General features: G+C 40.7%; 1 protein-coding gene across 1 annotated transcript in view; it reads right to left on the bottom strand.

The window, feature by feature from the left end:
• PLCH1 (phospholipase C eta 1) overlaps positions 1–18965 on the bottom strand; it is a 191200-nt gene that overhangs the window by 19794 nt on the left and 152441 nt on the right. Inside the window, exons 12-15 of the mRNA XM_047876576.1 lie at positions 10596–10757; positions 5411–5482; positions 2165–2256; positions 920–1017 (exon numbers count right to left, since the gene is read on the bottom strand). Coding sequence (XP_047732532.1) covers positions 920–1017; positions 2165–2256; positions 5411–5482; positions 10596–10757 — 424 coding nt within the window. The remainder of the gene's footprint in view (positions 1–919; positions 1018–2164; positions 2257–5410; positions 5483–10595; positions 10758–18965) is intronic.

Raw genomic sequence — 18965 nt, forward strand, 5'->3', positions numbered from 1 at the left:
TTAAAATTAGATTGAAAAGCCACATGACTGTACTTCATTTCTATAAGCATATTCAGTAACTGAACAAAACAGAAATGAGAAGGGAAGAGGGTAAAGGAAAGAAGAGCAGAAAAGTCCAGGGTAAGAACACCTGTGACTAGGATTTCTCAACTCAACACAAGGCAAATAATAGGTGAAAAACAGTGAAAAGTCCGTCCTTCTGAAATCCCTGCTCTCTCTGCTAAAACTTCAATTTGTGCATGAAATTATTTTCATCAAAGTTGGGGTGCCTGGGTGGCTCAGTCAGTTAAGTGTCTGACTCTTGATTTCTACTCAGGTCATGATCTCACAGTTCATGAGTTCAAAGCCCCACATCAGGCTCTGCACTCTGGGATTCTCTCTCTCTCTCTCTCTCTCTCTCTCTCTCTCTCTCTCTCTGCCCCTTCCCCACTCTATCTGGGGTGCTCTCGCTCTCTCACTCTCTCAAAAATAAACATTTAAAAATAAATAAATAAATAATTTTCATCAAAGTAAAAACTTCCAATGAGAAAATGTGGGGCTTTTTGAGGTGCTATTTTAGCCAATTAATTTCTTCTTTCTTCTGGTCATTCACATTAGGAACGTCCATCTGTTACCTGGCCACCAAACTAGGTCAGGTCTCCATAGTTCACGCCTTGGGCAACACCTTGCTGTAATGCATTTGTCTTTGCAGAATAATGAAGTCCTCCTCGGCCCTGAAGGAAATTTCTCTAGCTCCAGCCAATCAGGCAACCACAGTAATCAATATACTCCTCCTGGTGAACTAAGCATTATACTGGCAGTCAGTTTCCTGACACTTACGTTGGATTCTACACAGTTCCAGAAACGTGTGCTGATGATTAACAAACAGTTGACAAAGAAAGGTCAAGAATTTATCCTAGAAGAAAAACTCAGTCCTTACCATCATCCACAATGTCTTGGGCTGCCACAGAGTTTGTATATACCACCAAGTCAGAGAGCTCTCGGCAGAGCTTCATGGTTTTCCTTCGGCGACCCAACCTGTGAAATACACACCCAGGACTAAATGTCATTGTAGAGCTGGAAGACGTTCGGGCTTTTGGTTACTCAACCTTCCCTACCAGCTCCTAATGGAGCCAGGATTAGGACCCAAGTTTGATTCCTAGTTCAGCTCTCTTTCCATCACAACACCCTAACTCATGTGGTTTTATTCAATGCTCATCTGAGAATCACAGGGTCCTCTTATGTATTTGTGAGTTCTGTCATGAAGGGCTTGATTGCCATTGTTACCCAGCTAGTGAGGAACACCAGAGTTCACTGGACATCTCCTCCACTTTGGCAGGAGAACCTGGACTTCTATTTGAGAACATTCACAGCAGAGGTCTCCTGGAAGGTGATCCCATCACTTTTATATGTGTTCAATTTTCTGTATCCTAAGGGTAGGAACCACACACATCCTCTCTGCCCTCACTAGTTACTCTCTTATGTATGAACATTCCGTCAAAGTGAAGCTAAATATAAAATTTAATTGAGCACTAAATGTCATCCATTCCTACATGCTCTTAATTTCATTTAATTTCAGTCTTTCAATAAAGACACAGGTGTGTGTGTGTGCACTTATCTATGATAAAATTTACATTCCTCTGTGACTCTACTGTATACACAAACTGCCAGAAAATCATCTTACTCATATGAAATTCTATTGGCAACAATAAAAAAAAGTAGCTAATATTTTTGAGTGCTTAGTTCATTGGAATAGGGATTATTGGGCTAAGTAGTTTACTTCCTTTAATCTTTACAATGAGCCTAAGAAATAGATACATATGAGAAGCCTAACTTGCCCCATGTTAATGTTGAAGGAGCAAGAGTTTCAAGTCTGGCTGATCTTAGATGCCTGGCTCTTAACATGTGCTCATGACCCATCTTCTCCTTTAGTCACCTAGGAGAGCTCCCTGTACTAGCTCATGTGGCCCCTCTCTCTTCTCTATAGCTACTGCTTGGGAAGAGTGTCAGGCACAGTGTAAGTCCCTTACATGTCTTATTATCTCATACCCAGTTGATCTTCACATGTCCTGCTGCACTGAGCACTTGACCATGTGACTTGATTCTCTAGATACATATAACGAAGCCAAGCTGATGGGGGTGGAGAGGCTCTAGGAGTCTGAGCAAAAAACGTGGACATTCTTACCTGTACAGCTGGCCAGTTTCCTTGCCAGAATTCTGCTGTGTGTCTTCCTCATCATCAGTACTATAAGACTTAGACCGTGATTTTGTGGTTTTCTGCCGGAAAAATCACAGTAAACTTAACAACAAACTCACTGCATCAGGTACATTTACAACGTATGGAGAATGGACTCGGCATTATAATATATACAAAAAGGACAATTACCTGGAAGAAAACAAATTAACCAAATATTGCAGCTTGCCTTACTATCAATAACAAACATGCCTATGGTCATAATCATATTAGAATATTAAGGCAAAACTGAGGGTTTCATGCTTTAAGGCTGACTTCTAAGCCACATAAGCTGTAGATTTTAGAAAGATTTTCTTAGTCATGCATTGAAGGTCTCCATGAATGGAAGGGTCAGAGTTGTCACATCTATTTAAATGACTGTAAGGGGATAAAATATCCTCTTATTTAGGAAACTTACTACTCCTGCTGACTCAAAAAAGGCAAATTTGATTAAAAAAAGACAGTAGTAATTTTTTTTCACGAATAACTTTTTCCTGCTTTTGATCAGCATGCATTCAAACAAACTGCCTAAATCAAACTGCACTTTTGAGATTGTGGTCCATTTTAATTTCTAGCAAAAGGATGAAAATTATTACCCACAGGATTTAGGCTGAAAGGCTGTAGGACTAAAGGCTATCAGAAAAAAAGCCTTTTTGGAATGATGCAGTTTCATCCCAACACATTAGTGATAACCCCAATATTTATCAATACGTAACAGAAAAACAAAAGATGGGGAGGGAACCTCTAATTGCAGAAAACCTTGCCACCAAAACTACGCCTTCCACAAACAAAAGTAAGACCTTTAGATGAGTTCCCTGGATATCTGAGGACTGCAGCTTAGGAAGGAAAAGGGAGCCCACCCCCGCGTTACCATGGGGCCATATCACTCTCCAGATTTTCTCTTACTCAACAAATAAAACCCCAAGCTGGCACAAACACACTCAGGTCTATTGCACTGATAACAAGGCGCCAATTTAATCTGGATTCTTCTCAGGTGTTACTGATGTTTTGAGAACCTCAGGGAGCACAGTGTGGGAACCCTAGCATCTGATGATTTCATGTTCCAGCTTGGCCTATCACCAAGCTGGCTAACCTCTCCAGCTTCCTATTGTGTTTTTTAAAAGGACAGAACAGTAACAACAATTTTAAAGAATTATTGTGATGATTGAATGAGATAGGTGGAAAGTCACTGTGTCAGCTACATAATGTTAGCTTTCAATATAAATAATAAAATCCTGTTTATTAAGATAAGCTGTATGTAGTCTTATGAACATTCATTCATATGATTTGAGATATAATAAATTTTAATTCTATAGCAGCTAAAATATTCCATGAAAGATTTACTTTGGAAAATGATTTTAATTCAAATGAGTAGTTGTAATCAGAAATGAAATTTTCTCCAATTCTACAGATCGTCAGTAACTTGAGGTATTATAATAATAGATCTGTCTTTTTAAAGTTCATTTTTTAAAAAATTTTCTAACATTTATTTATTTTTTGAGAGACGGAGACAGAGTGTGAACAGGGGAGGGACAGAGAGAGAGAGGGAGTCATAGAATCCGAAACAGGTTCCAGGCTCTGAGCTGTCAGCACAGAGCCTGACACAGGATTCAAACCCACGAACTGCGAGATCACGACCTGAGCCAAAGTCGGATGCTTAACGGACTGAGACACCCAGGCGCCCCAAAGTTCATTTTTAAATATAAAATGTAAAATGTAGAAATAAGTAATGAATCACCAATGGCCTAGTATTTGGAAAAATGAGGATATGTTTTCTTTCTATATAGATGTGACATCTTATTAAAGTTAACGTACTACATAATCAGTTTTTGACCTTACTCCTTTATTCAATGTTTTGCATGCTGAGCTCTTCAGAGTGATCATCTTTCAATGGCTGTATAATTATTCGTTCTGTGAATGAATCATGGACTGAATAAGTCTTTATGGATGAACATTTTGGTTGTTTTTAATTTTTTATTATAATGACTACCTTGTCCAACCTTTTAATAAATTATCCTATTGATGGAGCAGGAAACTCCAGATACAACACTACTTAAAGTAAGGAAATAGCCTTACAGAAACCTCATGCATAAAGTTTACCATTCAATAATTGATTTCTTGTATAACACATTTTACCTTTTTATTGAAGTATAGTACACATTTAGAAAAATACAATCTTAAGTACACAGCATGATGACTTTCCACAAAGTGCTATCATCCAAATGAGGATTAGCTGTCCAAAAGCCTTCTGACTCTCCCGTTCAGTCATTACCTTCTCCCTAAAGGTAACTACTATCCTGACTTTGACCTCATTGATCTTTTTTGCCTGTTTTTAAACTTCATATAAATGGTATCAAACTGTATGTACTACATTGGATCTGGCTTCTTTTGTTCAATGTCATGTTTATAAAGATTTTATTGCAAAAAGTTGTAATTGTGTCGTTTTCATTGCTGAAAAATATTCCCTTATGTGAATATATCACAATTTTTATACATTCTGTTGTTGACAAACATTTGAACTGTTTCCTGTTTATTCTATTACAAATAATGTCACTATAAATATTAGGTATATGTCATGAGGCTGAAACACAACAATGGAACTGATAAGACATGGTGCACAATACAGCATTAGTAGATACTGTGAAATAGTGTGAGGTAGTTGCACAAATGCACACTCCCATTGGCAGTGTATAAAGTTCAAGTTGCTCAGCATCTCCACTAACCCTTAGTGCTGTCAATCATTTTATATCTGCTATTGTGATGGATATGTAGGAAATCTCATCACCATTTTAATTTGCATTTCCCAGAGGATTGATAAGGGTGACCACCTTTTCCATATTAGCCATTTGGAAATCTTTTGTGAAAGCCCACTCAAAACACTTAAAAACAAAACAAAACAAAATAAAACAAAACTATGGGATCTTTTTATTGATTTATAAGAATTCTTTATATATTCAAGATACAAGTCCTTTGTTGGATATATATATTGAAAATACTCTTACCAGTATGCTCTTCGCTTCTTGATACTTTTAATGAACAGAAGCTCTTAAATTTTAAAGTGGCTTATTAATCTTTTCCTTTCTGGAGTCCTATTTAAGAAATCTTCAGTTATCCCAAAGTCGCGATGATACTGTCCTGTTACTCTCTAGTTTCTTGAAATTAACTGAATCATGCACATTTGTCGCTCTTAATTCATACCTTATGTTTTCCAAAGTTGGTCATGAGGGATCGTCCATGTGATTTCTTTCCATTTTCCTTCACGTCTGGATGCTGAGTAAATAAAACATAATATGACTATTTCTCTTCCTCCCTCTTTTTTTTTCCTTAGTTCTGGTGGAATGGCGGGGGAACCCTCTCTGCCTTAGGGAGAGCAAACAGGTCTTGTTCATTTGTTGCTGTTCCACACCTTCACTACTGCAAAGGTTGTGGGATCTGCCTCAAGAAAGGGAGACACTGGCATGGAGAGGTCTGGGCACCAACCAGGAGACAGTAACTGCCAACAACTTCCCCAAACTGGTGTCGAAGGCCTCTCAGTAACGCCCAGCTGTGCAGGTCCCTCCAGAGCCTGTTCGCAAGGCTCTCTACAGCACAAGGTATATTCTTTTGAAATGCCCTGAGTGGGGATAAATCATCTTCAGTTAAAAGGTAGATTTAATTTTGAAAAATGGCCAAGTCGTTAAGAGCTAAATTCTGTTGAATGAGAAAAAATAATAATCACACTGATTGAATACTGCTATTTGGGATTTTAAAACACTAAAAATAAATAAAATCCAAGCACATCTATTAGATAATAAGATTGGTTTTGTTTGTTTAAGTAAACCACAGCAGAGCTTATCTGTTCACTGAAATTAATTCCCTCTGTGGTGAGCATTTGGAAGAGGTATTGTAGCCTCATGTGGGTTAATTTTCCAGGCTAGAGATCTCCTTGCTCAAGCCTCATTAGGGGAAAGAAAGGACACCCTGGGAAAAGGGTTTAGACTCTTTTTCAATCGTCATCCCTAAAAATATGTATTAGCTGGTTCACAGCTAATGACATGATATAAGGACAGATAGGCAGGCCCCATCCTCCTAGGGCTCTGGCTAAACAGAGAAGAAACAGAGATAACCACATAAATGGAGTAAATGTGGGTGAGCAAAACTACTTAAAATCAAAAGGCCAGGGAGGCACTGACATATATCCATAGAGACTAGTCAAAGATGTAATTTGGGGTGGGGAGGAGGAAAGATTAAGACTTGGTTGGGGAAAGAGACAGTTCAGAAAATGCTAGAGCAGTGGGATAGGGGGATTACAGGGTAATTTCATTTGACTGGTTAATGTATACTGACTGCCTTTCAAGATCTATTGAAGCTGATCATTAAATGTTCAAAAACCCTGGAGTTAAGAAGGTAGCCAGAGAAGGTCATTAAAAGTAACACCTCTTTCCAAGTTAGGAGACCCAGTTCTGACACTAAGTAGATAAATGTCCTCTGGCAAGCCCTTTCTCTTGACCTCAGTTTTCTTACCTGTGAAATGGGAAAAGAATGGATCAACTAATCTCAGAGCTCCTTTCTGCTTCTAATAGCCCATCTACTGGTCATGGGACCATTATTTATTGTCCAAAACAGAACCCTTTTAAGAGTGAAATGAGGCACTTTTAACAATTACGCTGGGACAACAGGTATGAAGCAGGGCTGTCCCATACGAGTTGAGGTATATGGTCACCCTATTTGGTAGGCAACTATCTCCAAGGATTATGCTAAGTGCATTCCATATACTCTTATTTAGTATATACAACCACCCTCAGAGAGAAGTACGGTTAAAATCCCATTTTACAAATAAGAAGTACAGTGAAGTTGGATAATATGCCCAAAGTTACAAAGCTAGTAGCTGATAAAACAGGGGTTCTGTGTAGCTCTAAATCTTCTCTCTGGCTTGTCCCCACCAACTTCTCCCATTGCACACCACCTCTTTACATAGAAGGGTTATACACACAAATATCTATCTCCAACTTGACCTCCCCCTGAGCATCAGTACCACATTTCTTAATGAATCCATGGATCAGACATTGTGCTAGGAACTTGGCATGTATATGAAGACGACAGCAAGGAAAACACATACAGACTCTGTCCTCACTGGGCTTGCAATCTAATGGTGGAGACAAGCGAACAACACTGTGTGATAAGTAATAAGACTTATGATGGGGGAAAGTGCAGGGCATGGCAAGATGGCAGGGAAAGGCCATCTACCCAGACTTGAGGATCAAGGAGGACTTCCATGGGGACAGGAGGCAAAAGCTGAAGCTGGAAGAGTGCAGACATTTTCTTTTTTATTAAAAGTCTTTTTTTTTTAAGTTTATTTATTTATATGGAGAGAGAAGAAGAGTGAGAGTGTGGTTGGGGCAGAGAGAGAGAGAGAGAGAGAGAGAGAGAGAGAGAGAGAGAGAGAATCCCAAACAGTCTCTGCACTATCAGCATAGAACCTAAACAGGTGGCTAGAACTCATGAACCATGAGATCATGACCTCATAATGGAATCAAGAGCCAACCAGGTGCCCCAAGAGGTAGACATTTTCTAAGTGAGATGAGGAGGAAGAAGTGTGTGGTGGCCAAGGGAAGAGCAAACACAAAGGCCAAGTGCTAAGAACGTGGTACTTTCTAGGAGACAAAGGAAGTAGGGTGTGTGTGTACTTGTACATATGTGCACAGATGGACAAGTCAGAGCTGGGGCCAGAGCATGGAGAAAGGATCTTATGGGCTACATCCTGGAGTGTGAACATTATCTTCCAAACTTATCTGTGAATGGTTTAAAACATGAGGATGGCATTCTCAGATACACATTTCTGAAATATCACTATGGTAGTGGCATACCTGAGAAAATGGAGTGGGTGGGATGGCAAAAGAGTGGGAAAAGTCCATTTAGGGAAAAACTACGGCCATCCAGATAGTTGCCACTAGTATGCAGAGAAGGGAGTAGATTTCAAGGACTCCAAAGAAGGCAGGCATCTTTCTTGGTCTACTAAATTCTTCCAGGCTGAAGGAGGAGCACTTCATTCTTATTTTACTGAAGTAAAAATAAAATAAGCTCTTCCGGGCTAAGACAGCACAGGAGAACACGGTGGTGCACTGCTGAATGACAGCCCAGCAAGAAGGAAGCCGGGGTGACATGCTGCCCTGAACCACACAGCATATCCTCAGCCTTGGATCTCAACATGCATGTGTATTCAACACAGATGTACTTCCCTCAACAGTAACTTGTCTTTGCTTGTCTACTGAACCAAAACCATGTTTTAAAAATGAACAGCAGTGTTAAAAACCTCAACACTTTGCAGCCCACTTTATTGAAGGCACAAGCTCCACTTTCTCAGTCTACTGCATCCTTGTAGTCACTCAGATTTAATGGAAAGTAAAGAATAAGCAAGAGGGGAATGAGTTTTGCTCCACCACATCTTGGAACTTTGAGATCTCTTACTATCTTACCTGATAGGAAAGTTACCATTGGAATTTCTTTCATGAATAGCAAAAGAAAGATGGGTTTAATATGTTTTATCCAAAATCTCTAAGACCTGCTGTGGCCTGTCCAATTGGAATGATCTAGGATGGAACAAAAAGTTTTCCAAAAGCATCAGGGGGAGCGATTAGCCCAGATTAGCTAATGAGAATTCAGTAAGAACAAGAAGCAGAATCAAACTGAGCTAACCAAATAAGCTACCCAATTTTATAGACATTTGTGTGGCTAAAACTAAGTGGCAGGAAGGAGAGGGTGAGGGGGAGAACCTTATTGCTATTTATAGAAGTTTCTAAGAAAATTCAAAATTGCATGATCAACGGTAATGGCAGTGGCAGTAATGCTGTAATTTACATTTTGGTTGCCTCCCCACTATTCCACTCTGCCCCTCTAACATGCAGCTGCAGAGGGGCTGACTTTGGCACCACTTCCAGGAGTAAGTTGTCTTATGGCATTAACAAGACAAGGCCTTGGCAAGTTATTGTTCCAGGAAGGAACAATAGGTTAGGGGTGGGCACATGAGCTAAGCTGCCCAAACTAGAGCTCAGCACAAACTCTAGACAGTAACCACGACACTAGGTTGTCACTTAGATTCAAGGGTGGTCACCCCATATGGTCCTCCCACTACCTGAGGATTCCTGAGTCCTGAGAGACAGGAGGTCCAAGCGGGGAAGTCTGTTACTGGCTGAGCCAGTGAGTTCATGGATCTCTAGGCCAGAATAAGTGCCCTGAATGCCCTGCAAGGATAATAGCAATAAACCCACCCTCCTTCTTCCCTGCCCATTTCTGATATTTCTACTAGAAGGTAGAGTTAAAATCGCAGCCAGAGCCCAAATCATTCATTCATTCAACAACTTAATATGAAAGTCGCACTAAGGCCCAGGCACTATAATAAGCCAGAAAAATCATGGTTATTAGGACTGACATAGTTCTTGTTTTCATGGAATCTATAATCTAGTTGAGAAGACAGATATTAAACAAATAATTGCAAAGGTGTAAAAAAAAAAAACAACCTTCATAAAAGAGAAGATATAATGGGAAGCTACCCTGGACAATATAAGGGGGATAACTAACCTAATCCCAGGTCAAGGCAGGACTCATTTAGGGCACCACACTGAAGGTGGAATTTAAAAGACCAAGAAGAAGTTAGTAAGAGCAGATGTAGGAATGGAGTGTTCTGGGCAGAGGGAACAGAATGTGAGAAAGACCATGGCATACAGACAGTTGTGTTTAGTGGGACAATGGTGGGAAGCAGTGTGATAGGGAAAATGAGAAGACTTGAGAGGTAGACAAGGATGAAATGACACCTTGAAAACCTGGTTAAAGAGTTTGTAATTCATCCAAATCCTAATGGGAAACCACTGAAGAATTCTGAATAGTAGAGTGACATGATCAGATTTACCTTTTAAAACATCATGCTAATTTCACAGTGGAGATTATAGACTGAAGGAGGGCAAGAAAGGTCTAGGTGACAGTTGACATTGGCCTAGAACAGGACCCAGCCATGGACAAGGGAAGTAGACAGACGGAAGACACACTCAAGGAGGTGCAATCAATGCAGCACAGCGGATGACTGGCTGGAGAGGTGGGAGGGTGACGCACGTGGTGGGCTCGAGCTCCTCCCACACCTGAGCAGGCAGGGGAAGATGGGTCCAGGGCCACCGCACTTTGTCCTGAGGATCCCAGTGAAGCAGTATTTGAGTTATTTCCACCCCTGCCCATCCACTTTTAACAATTTCTCCCATCATTTTGCAATAGGAGATTTTCATTTCTCAAGTAAGATGAGGATAGAAATGCAAGAAACTGGAGAAGCAGTTCACAAATGACAAATGATTAGAAACAGAGTATGAGGTCCATTCTTTTTCCTGTTGAAGGACAAGTCCAAGGGAGAATTGTATACCTGTTTCAGATGTGCATTTAAGCCTTCGTGTGTGGCCTTCAGTAGTGCCCTCACTGTGAAACTATCAGGATCTTCTTTGTCTCGAATCTGAGATTCTTTTAACAATGACTCCAGTTTTTTCCTTATGAAAGATTCCACCTGATGCTCAGTGGTCCCATTATTCTGCAAAGAATTAAGCAATGTAAATTATTTCCCTGAAGAAACACAGAATCAGTTAGAACACACCCTTCATTCAAGCCACCACTGCTTTTATAATTTGATTATCTTTCAATTACCAGCAAGAAGTTAAGCACGTTATACGATTCTGGTCCTTCCCTCCCCACCACACACACTGATCCACCAAAATAATGATTACTATGATTGTATTCAACCCTCAAGAACCTTACAAGGTCTTATTTTATTTTCAGAGATACAGAATCTGATGTTTAGAGAAATTAAATTGCTCAAGGTTACAAAGCTAGCAAGTAGCTGAGGCAGAATTCAAACTTAGGTTTCCTAAATGCTTCCCACCATGCTACACTGCATCCTCGTGCGTGCTCTCTCTCTTTCTTTTTCTTTCTTTTTCTTTCCTTCCTCCCTTCTTTGTCCCCCCTCCCTCCCTTCCCCTTTTTCTCCCAGAAAGTTAGGGGAGGGGAGGGGAGAGAGAGAGACAGAGACAGAGAGAATCTCAAGCAGGGTCCACACTCAACGTGGAGCCCAATGTGGGGCTCAATCTCACGACCCTGGGATCATGATGACCTGAGCCAAAATCAAGAATCAGACACTAAACCACTGAGCCACCCAGGCACCGCTACATTGCACTTTCTTTTTTTTTTTTTTTTTAATGTTTATTTTTGAGAGAGAGAGAGCAGGCATGAGCGAGGGAGGGGCAGAGAGAAAAGGGGACAGAGGATCCGAAGCAGCCTCTGTCTTGTGCCACAGACAGCTCAAACTCACAAACTGTGAGATCATGATCTGAGCCGAAGTCGGATGCTTAACCAACTGAGCCACTCAGACACCCCTACATAGAGAGGAAGCAAAGGAGAGTTTTTGAAAACTAAGTTTTCTATATCTACATAGGCAAATTTGAGCAAAAAAATATGCTATTTTTTTCTTAAAATTTTTAATGTTTATTTATTTTTGAGAGAGAGAGTGTGCGTGTGAGCACAAGAGGGGCAGAGAGAGAGAGGGAGACAGAATCCAAAGCAGGCTCCAGGCTCTGAGTTGTCAGCACAGAGCCTGACGTGGGGCTCGAACTCATGAACTGTGAGATCATGACCTGAGCCAAAATTGGACACTTAACCAACTGAGCCACCCAGGCACCCAAAATATGCTATTTTTTAAAAATCACTTTGCTTCACTGAGGGGAAAATAATGCTATGGAAATCTTTGGAATTGAGAATTTTTCTGAGATAAAAATTTCTTTGGTATCTCTTATCCCAATATGTAACTAAAGAGAACTCACTTACTGACCTGTGCTATGATTCATCATTATAATTACATTAAGATCACAAATATTTTGGATAATAAAGCTATGCTCACATCCAGATGACAACTTAGGCAATTTTCAGGTGAACAAGGGACATAGATTTCCTTGAAGTCTTGCTTAGCATGGCTTTTTGGGCACCTTGCTCTGCCTGATACCAGTAGCCCTGGGCTCCTCAGCTCCTTTCCCCTCGCCCTAGACCCAGTAATTGTGCTTAATTCTTCAGACACCTGCTGGAGGCCAGCTCTAGCCACAGGGAAGGAGAGCGGTCCTCCTCCAAGAGAACAATGCCTCTATTCCTCACCAAAAGTTTAAGGACTGTTTTCTACTTGCACATTTGTTACTAAGAGGTCATTATATTTAAACCCTGTAGAACCAGGTAGTTTTCTGGTAATGCCTTCCATTTTCACAAAATCTTATAAGAGAGAAGCAATATAAATGTCCTAAGGGAAATTTGGAAAAATAAGCCTCCACCACAGTAGGTTGCTGACTTTCCCTGTATTAAAATCACATGCACAAATGTCTTTAATATATCTAGTTAACAAGGCACTCTACTTCACTGGAGGCCCTCAGGTCCTGAAGGAAATGCAAAGATGGAAAAGAGCTGATCTGCATGCTGCCTGTGCCTGCATAGATGCTACAGATGCGTATGAAAGCACAGACATCCAGTACAACAGCAGTTCCGAGAAGGAGCATGGCATCCCTGCCCAAGCGACCAACAAATCGTCCAAGAAGAGCTGAACATGTCTGGGGCTCAGCAACAATGAGGAAGACAGGGGGGGTCCCGTCCTCCATAGTTCCGGCGAGGTTTCACCTTAATAATGTGTGCTCTGTACACAGGAGCAGACTAGTTCTCCTCGAGCACGAGTTCACAGAAGAGGGTACTGGAGGATAAAGCTAGAAATGTATGTTAGGGCCAGATGGTAGAGGTACTTGGATTAAAGAGGTATGGAGCTGCTCGAAGTCTCTGGGTAGGTACGTATCTGAGTAATATTTTAGAAATAATACTAACCTGGCAGTATGGGCAGAAAGAGGACAGGGGCCTGCAGAGGAAAAGCCAGACACATTGGTTCCTACACCCAGTACTAGGCGCCTAGGCTGGGGAGGGATTCAACAAAGATAAGGGTTTGAAAACAAAATTCATGTTGTGTAAAACAAACCCATTGAGCTGTTATATGCCAGGTGAGAAACATTACTAAGGCACAACCCCAATGTCTCAGAACCCTCGGTGTCATGGACAAGACAGACACATGAATGGATAACTACACAAGCAGGTGCAAATGGTAGAAGTCAGGAGTGTCAAAGGGCATACAGAGGAGGGACACCTCATCCAGCCCTGGGAGGGTGGGAAAGACTTCCAAGAGCAGAGGAAATTGTAGCCAACCCTTAGATGATGAGTATAGTAGTTTCCTGTGGCTGCTGTAACAAGTTACTACAAATCTGGTAGCTTAAAACAACAGAAACTTTGGGGTGCCTGGGTGGCTGAGTCAGTTGAGCCAGTTGACTCTTGATTTCAGCTCAGGTCATGATCTCATGGTCGTGAGATCAACTCCCAGTGTCAGGCTCTGCACTGAGCATGGAGCCTGCTGGGGATTCATTCATTCTTTCTCTTTCTTTCTTTCTTTCTTTCTTTCTTTCTTTCTTTCTTTCTTGTTTCTTTCTTTCTTTCTCCCTCTCTCTCTCTCTCCCCTCCTCCCTCTGCCCCTCTCCTCTGCTCATGCTCTAAAATTAAATAAAATTGAAAATTAAAAAAAAAAAAAACCAGAAGTGTGAAATCAAGGTATCAGCAGAGCTAATCCTCCCTTGCTTCTTCCAACTTGTGGTGGCTCCTGGCATTCCTTGGCTTGTCAGCCTAACTCAAGCCAGGGCCTCTTTTCTTCACATAGCCTCCTTCTGTGTGTCCCCTGCTTCTGCTGTGTCTTCTCTTCTCATGAGGACACTCATCATTGGATTTTTAAGGCCCACTTGGTTATGGATCAGGATGACCTCATCTCTACAGCCCTAAGTTAATAACATCTACAAAGACTCTTTTCCAAATAAGGTCTTAGGTACCAGGGGGTTAAGACTTGAACAGGCTTTTTGGTGGCCACAAATCAACCTCCTACAATGAATAAGAATTGATGAATGTGACAGAGAGTAGAGTGACAGCATTCCAACATGGGTAAAGGTGCAGAGAAAACCAACAGTATCAATAAGAATAGTATCCATATGAACATGGAAAAAAGCACAAGGAAATATAGAAAAAGCAACTAAGACTATATATCATGCTAAAATTCACAAAGTACAGTCATATACTAATACTTTATCTGAGCTGCCCAGCACCCTTTAAGGTAGCACTAGGTTTAGCCAAATTTTATATTCATGATATAGAGGCAGAAAGATTCAAAACTTGTCCAAAAACACATGCCTAGGAAATGGCTGGATTGGGACTTGAACCTGAGACTTCCAATTCAAAATTCTGTGTCTATTTCACCATATAATGCTGCAGCCATCCCTCTCATACTGTTACAGAAAAAGATAAATTCTTGACTCTAATTAACCATGAGCAGGCTTATATTTTGACAGCCATTATCCTTTTTTTATAAAGTTTTTTTTTTTATTTTGAGAGAGAGAGAACATATGTACAAGCAGTGGATGGGTAGACAGAGAGGGAGAGAGAAGATCCCAAGCAGGCTCCATGATATCAGCACAGAGCCCAGCTCGGGGCTCAAACCCACGAGCCATGAGATCATGACCTGAACCAAAATCAAGAGTCTGCCACTTAACCAACTAAGCCACCCAGATGACCCTTGACAGCCATTATTCTTATAGGACACCTGGGAACTATATTCCCACAATCCCTCTGTGGGAAATAGTAAGTTTTACTTATTAAGTTCTGAAGGAAAAGAATTCCAGGTCAACACATCGGATCAAGTGACCAGAACCTGGCAGGGAGCACGTTTGTTGGGAGGACCAAAAGAGAAGGTATACACAGCATCCCCAGAGAGCTCCTAGCATGCCCAGGCCATATAGAATACCCTAAATAAATATCAGTCTCCTTTTCCGGCTCAGGGCTGCAGAAGCCAGAGATAGTGAGGAGATGAACTGTGGCTGCTATGCCCAGATACTTTCACTGTCAGCAAAGCAAAGCTAAAAATACAAAGCCTGGCCAACCGGTGCTGGAAATAATGAAGGCTTAATACAAAGGCTCTAATTATTCACCTCACATCCTCCAAACACTGGGAGTTGCTGAAGGAATGATATTACTGCCTGTTGATCTTTCTCTTCTCTGTGATGTACCGCACAAGAAAATTAGTAGCCGTGGAGAACAAATAAACGTGTGGCTGAGGTTTCATTAATGTGTTATCATTTGGTCCTAGAACCCAGGAGCACTACTGAAAGAAAGCTGAGACAGACACTTAACCCCTCGACCTGTTAGCCACTGTGCAGTGGCAGCAGGGACCACAGCTGAAAGCCACATGCATCTCACTCTTTTGTTCCTTGAGCCAGTGGTAGAGGAAGGATGCTGCAGTTGCCGGGGGCGGGGTGGGGGTGGGGGGACAGGAAGCAGCTCTTTAATATGGTTGGGAGTAGTTTCCACCAAAGAAGAAATCCAGGTTCCTAATTCCTGTTTCTGAGAGGTAAATCAGACCTAGGAATATCTACCAAAAACAACACTTCCTTGTTTTTTCTCCAGTGTAAAACTGAAGGACTGGAAAAGTAGACCGCCAGAACCACAGCTACTACCCCAGGCTGGGAAACAGCAGGAAAGGGGAGGAACTGGGTTGGAGGGGCTGCCCCTTACAGAGGGACCCTCTCAAACAGTGGTGCTCTACTTCCGCTGCCCACCAGAACCCCCAGGGAGTGTTCCCAAATCCAAGACCCCACCCCAGACCAATTACATGGGAATCTCTGGGTTGGAACTGGGCACTGGGATTTTTGAAAGCTCCCCTGTCATTCCAATGTGCAGCCAAAGCTGAGGGCCTTTACTTTAAAACAAAACACTGGACTATCTCACCATCCCAAAATGCTTCTTTCTCTGCATCCAGGCTAAAATCTGGAGACAGGAAGGATAATACGTCAGCCACCCTTTGTGAGGGCCTTAGAGCTTTCCAAGCCTGGTATCTGAAGGTCTTGGGCTAAAGAACAGCTGCTTCTCAGCCATCCAAGTGTGTGCATTTACTACTATCCTCTACTGTCTCCTGCCTGCTCCTTTAGCTCTCTTAGAGCACCCTCTGTTCAAGGTCCAGCTCAGGACTCACATTAGCAATAATGGTGCTGCTACTGCTTTTCCTGTTACAAACAACACCTACTATTTATTGAGCACAAATCATGTTCCAGGAACTGTTCTGAGTCCTTTACAGGGTGTGCAGAAGTAGTTACGTGTTACTGTACAAGGGCTCGTTTAAAACTTGTTGGAAGGCTTCGTATTTATGGGATGAGCTTCATGTACAAGACAGCTAATGTTTGTGCCTAAGAGGCTGGCTGAATATAGATTCACAGAACACAAGAGAAAAGATAGTGAATAACTCAGTATTAGAAGAAAAACACCATTGAAGTTGAAATATAGGGGTGGAAAGTCTTTAAGTCACATTGACATTAGAGGATCCCGTAAAAATGAATAATGGTGAGTTGGCCTCACTGAATCAAATCTGTTAGATAACTGTACTGTGGTTGAAAGGAAACTGTCCCCTGTGTGTTTTGAGCTGTGTGATTCTTGAGTCACTGAACACACTGGCTTTTCCATGGGGCTTACATATATCAGGCCAGATTTTGTCTGTGGCTGAAGCCACAAAATGTATCAGGCAGACACCGAAAGGATTCAATTAATTCAACAACTGAAAGATTGAATGAACGAGCAAAAAAATTTTGGTGTAGTTTGAATCCCTTAGTTAGAAGTAACCATAGACCAGGAGGAATAAGAAGACCTGTGTGAGGGTCCTGCCTCCCACTCTGCTTTTTACACCAGGTAACGTGCGGGAACCTCAGATATCAACACAGCTAACTCTTCACTACTTTCAGGTGTTTGCTCATATGTTACCTCCTCTGTGAGATCATTCCTGGCCAACCTATCTAAAACTTCAATAGACTCTTTACATAGTACACATGCACATGCCCACACACACACACACACACGCGCCCACACACATGCATGCCTACATATGCGCATGTGCACACACACACCCACACACACATGCCCACATATGCACATGTGCACACATACACACACATACACACTTTCTACACATTTTCCCTACCTTACTTTTTTCCCGTTAGTACTTATCACTGCCTAGTACCTTATACAGGTTACTTATTTGTTTTACCTCTTATTTATCCTCCTCTTTCCCCATTAATGTGTAAACTTCATGAAGGAAAAGATTTTTGTGTGTTTTTTGTTCACTGATATGTGCCCAACACCTACAACATGATGGCTGCATTTCCAAAAAGAGATGCTCAATAAAAAATGTTGAACATACCCATGAGTCTTGTATAAGTCTGGTGAGAGTCAGTGACCTGGTATTCATGAATGCTAAGCTAAAATTTTTATTTATTGCAATAATTCAGACATAATTTGTAAATCTGACCACATTCTGTTAACTTAAAACTGAGGTTAAGAACTTCCTCTAAGGTAATTATTGGTTTCACATAAGCTATTCACGGTACATCCTCTTTTGCAGAAATGTGATCGGGCAATTTACATTCAACACTCAGATAAGGCATCTGAACCCTGTGCAGACAATAAGACTATAAACTGACTGATTACAGAATTACACTTTGGTTTTCTAAACATGGCACTGCCTTTTCTCAGAAGAGCTCAAAAACAGGAAAAAAAGATTCAAAAAAGTGAAGTAAAACTTTATATATTTCCACTGGAATATTGGTTCCTTTATGTATTTTCTCTCCTAGAGTCCAGCAAAGAGATACCTGTAAAATGTCACAAATTAGGTGCTCTCTGCTTTTACTAAAGCCCAAATCAAAGAATCCAAATAAAAGATCATAAGTATCTTTACAGAATCATGTTCTAAACTATCTACCTCTATGGCTTCCTAGAAACCATCTAGGAGGCTTTGAAGATGGGAGGAGTCAGCTGGATATTTTCACAGGTGAAGTTACTGATTCATTTCCATAAAACTACAGCTAACTCTATTTATAATTATAGATACTTCACATGAAAAGTTAGGAGTTCACTGATAGTAGAAGAAAAATTATATAACTGGGTGGATTTAGAATCTAAAACAAGTTGGGTTTTACTCAGCAATAAATGACTACATTGTGGTAATAGCTGAATTTCCATCGCTCATTTTCCCTAAAAACAGTATTTCCTAACTACATACTTTAGTCAAGCCTCTCTGTTCCCTACTTTCAAATGATAGACTACTCTGAAGCTGGTAATCAAGAGATTTTGGAAAAAAGATGCAAAAATAATGAAGAGCAGAGACAAAAATTTGGTTTATAAAATAAAAGCTTAAAAAATAGAGCTACATTATCCATAATTGCATGTAAGTAATTACAAAAATAGTAAATAACTGGAAGAGTAAAAAATAAACTATTTAATATATTAACCATTTTCACTAATGTAAATCTATTTAGATTAATTTTCTATGACTATAGCCCTATTGGTGGTACTTGACTGCACTAATATAAACTATAAAAGAGAACAGATTAATACAGATGGTAATTTTTCCTTTTCAGTTCAAGCTGAATCTTTCCCACTTCATCCTTTTTAAATTGCATTAGAGTCAAGAAAAAAGTGTCTACTGAGACAACAGCTGTCACTGTACTTATGTCCCATTGGTAATAATGCTGGCTCCCTTTGGTAACTATAGGAAGTCATACCCATTACTATTATTTCAAAGAGAATGGACTGTTTTTTGCAATGTAATTACTGCATTCAGGGCAATGGTGTAAATTTGAATATTTTGTAC

Source organism: Prionailurus viverrinus, chromosome C2 (assembly GCF_022837055.1).
Source record: "Prionailurus viverrinus isolate Anna chromosome C2, UM_Priviv_1.0, whole genome shotgun sequence".
Classification (NCBI taxonomy): domain Eukaryota; kingdom Metazoa; phylum Chordata; class Mammalia; order Carnivora; family Felidae; genus Prionailurus; species Prionailurus viverrinus.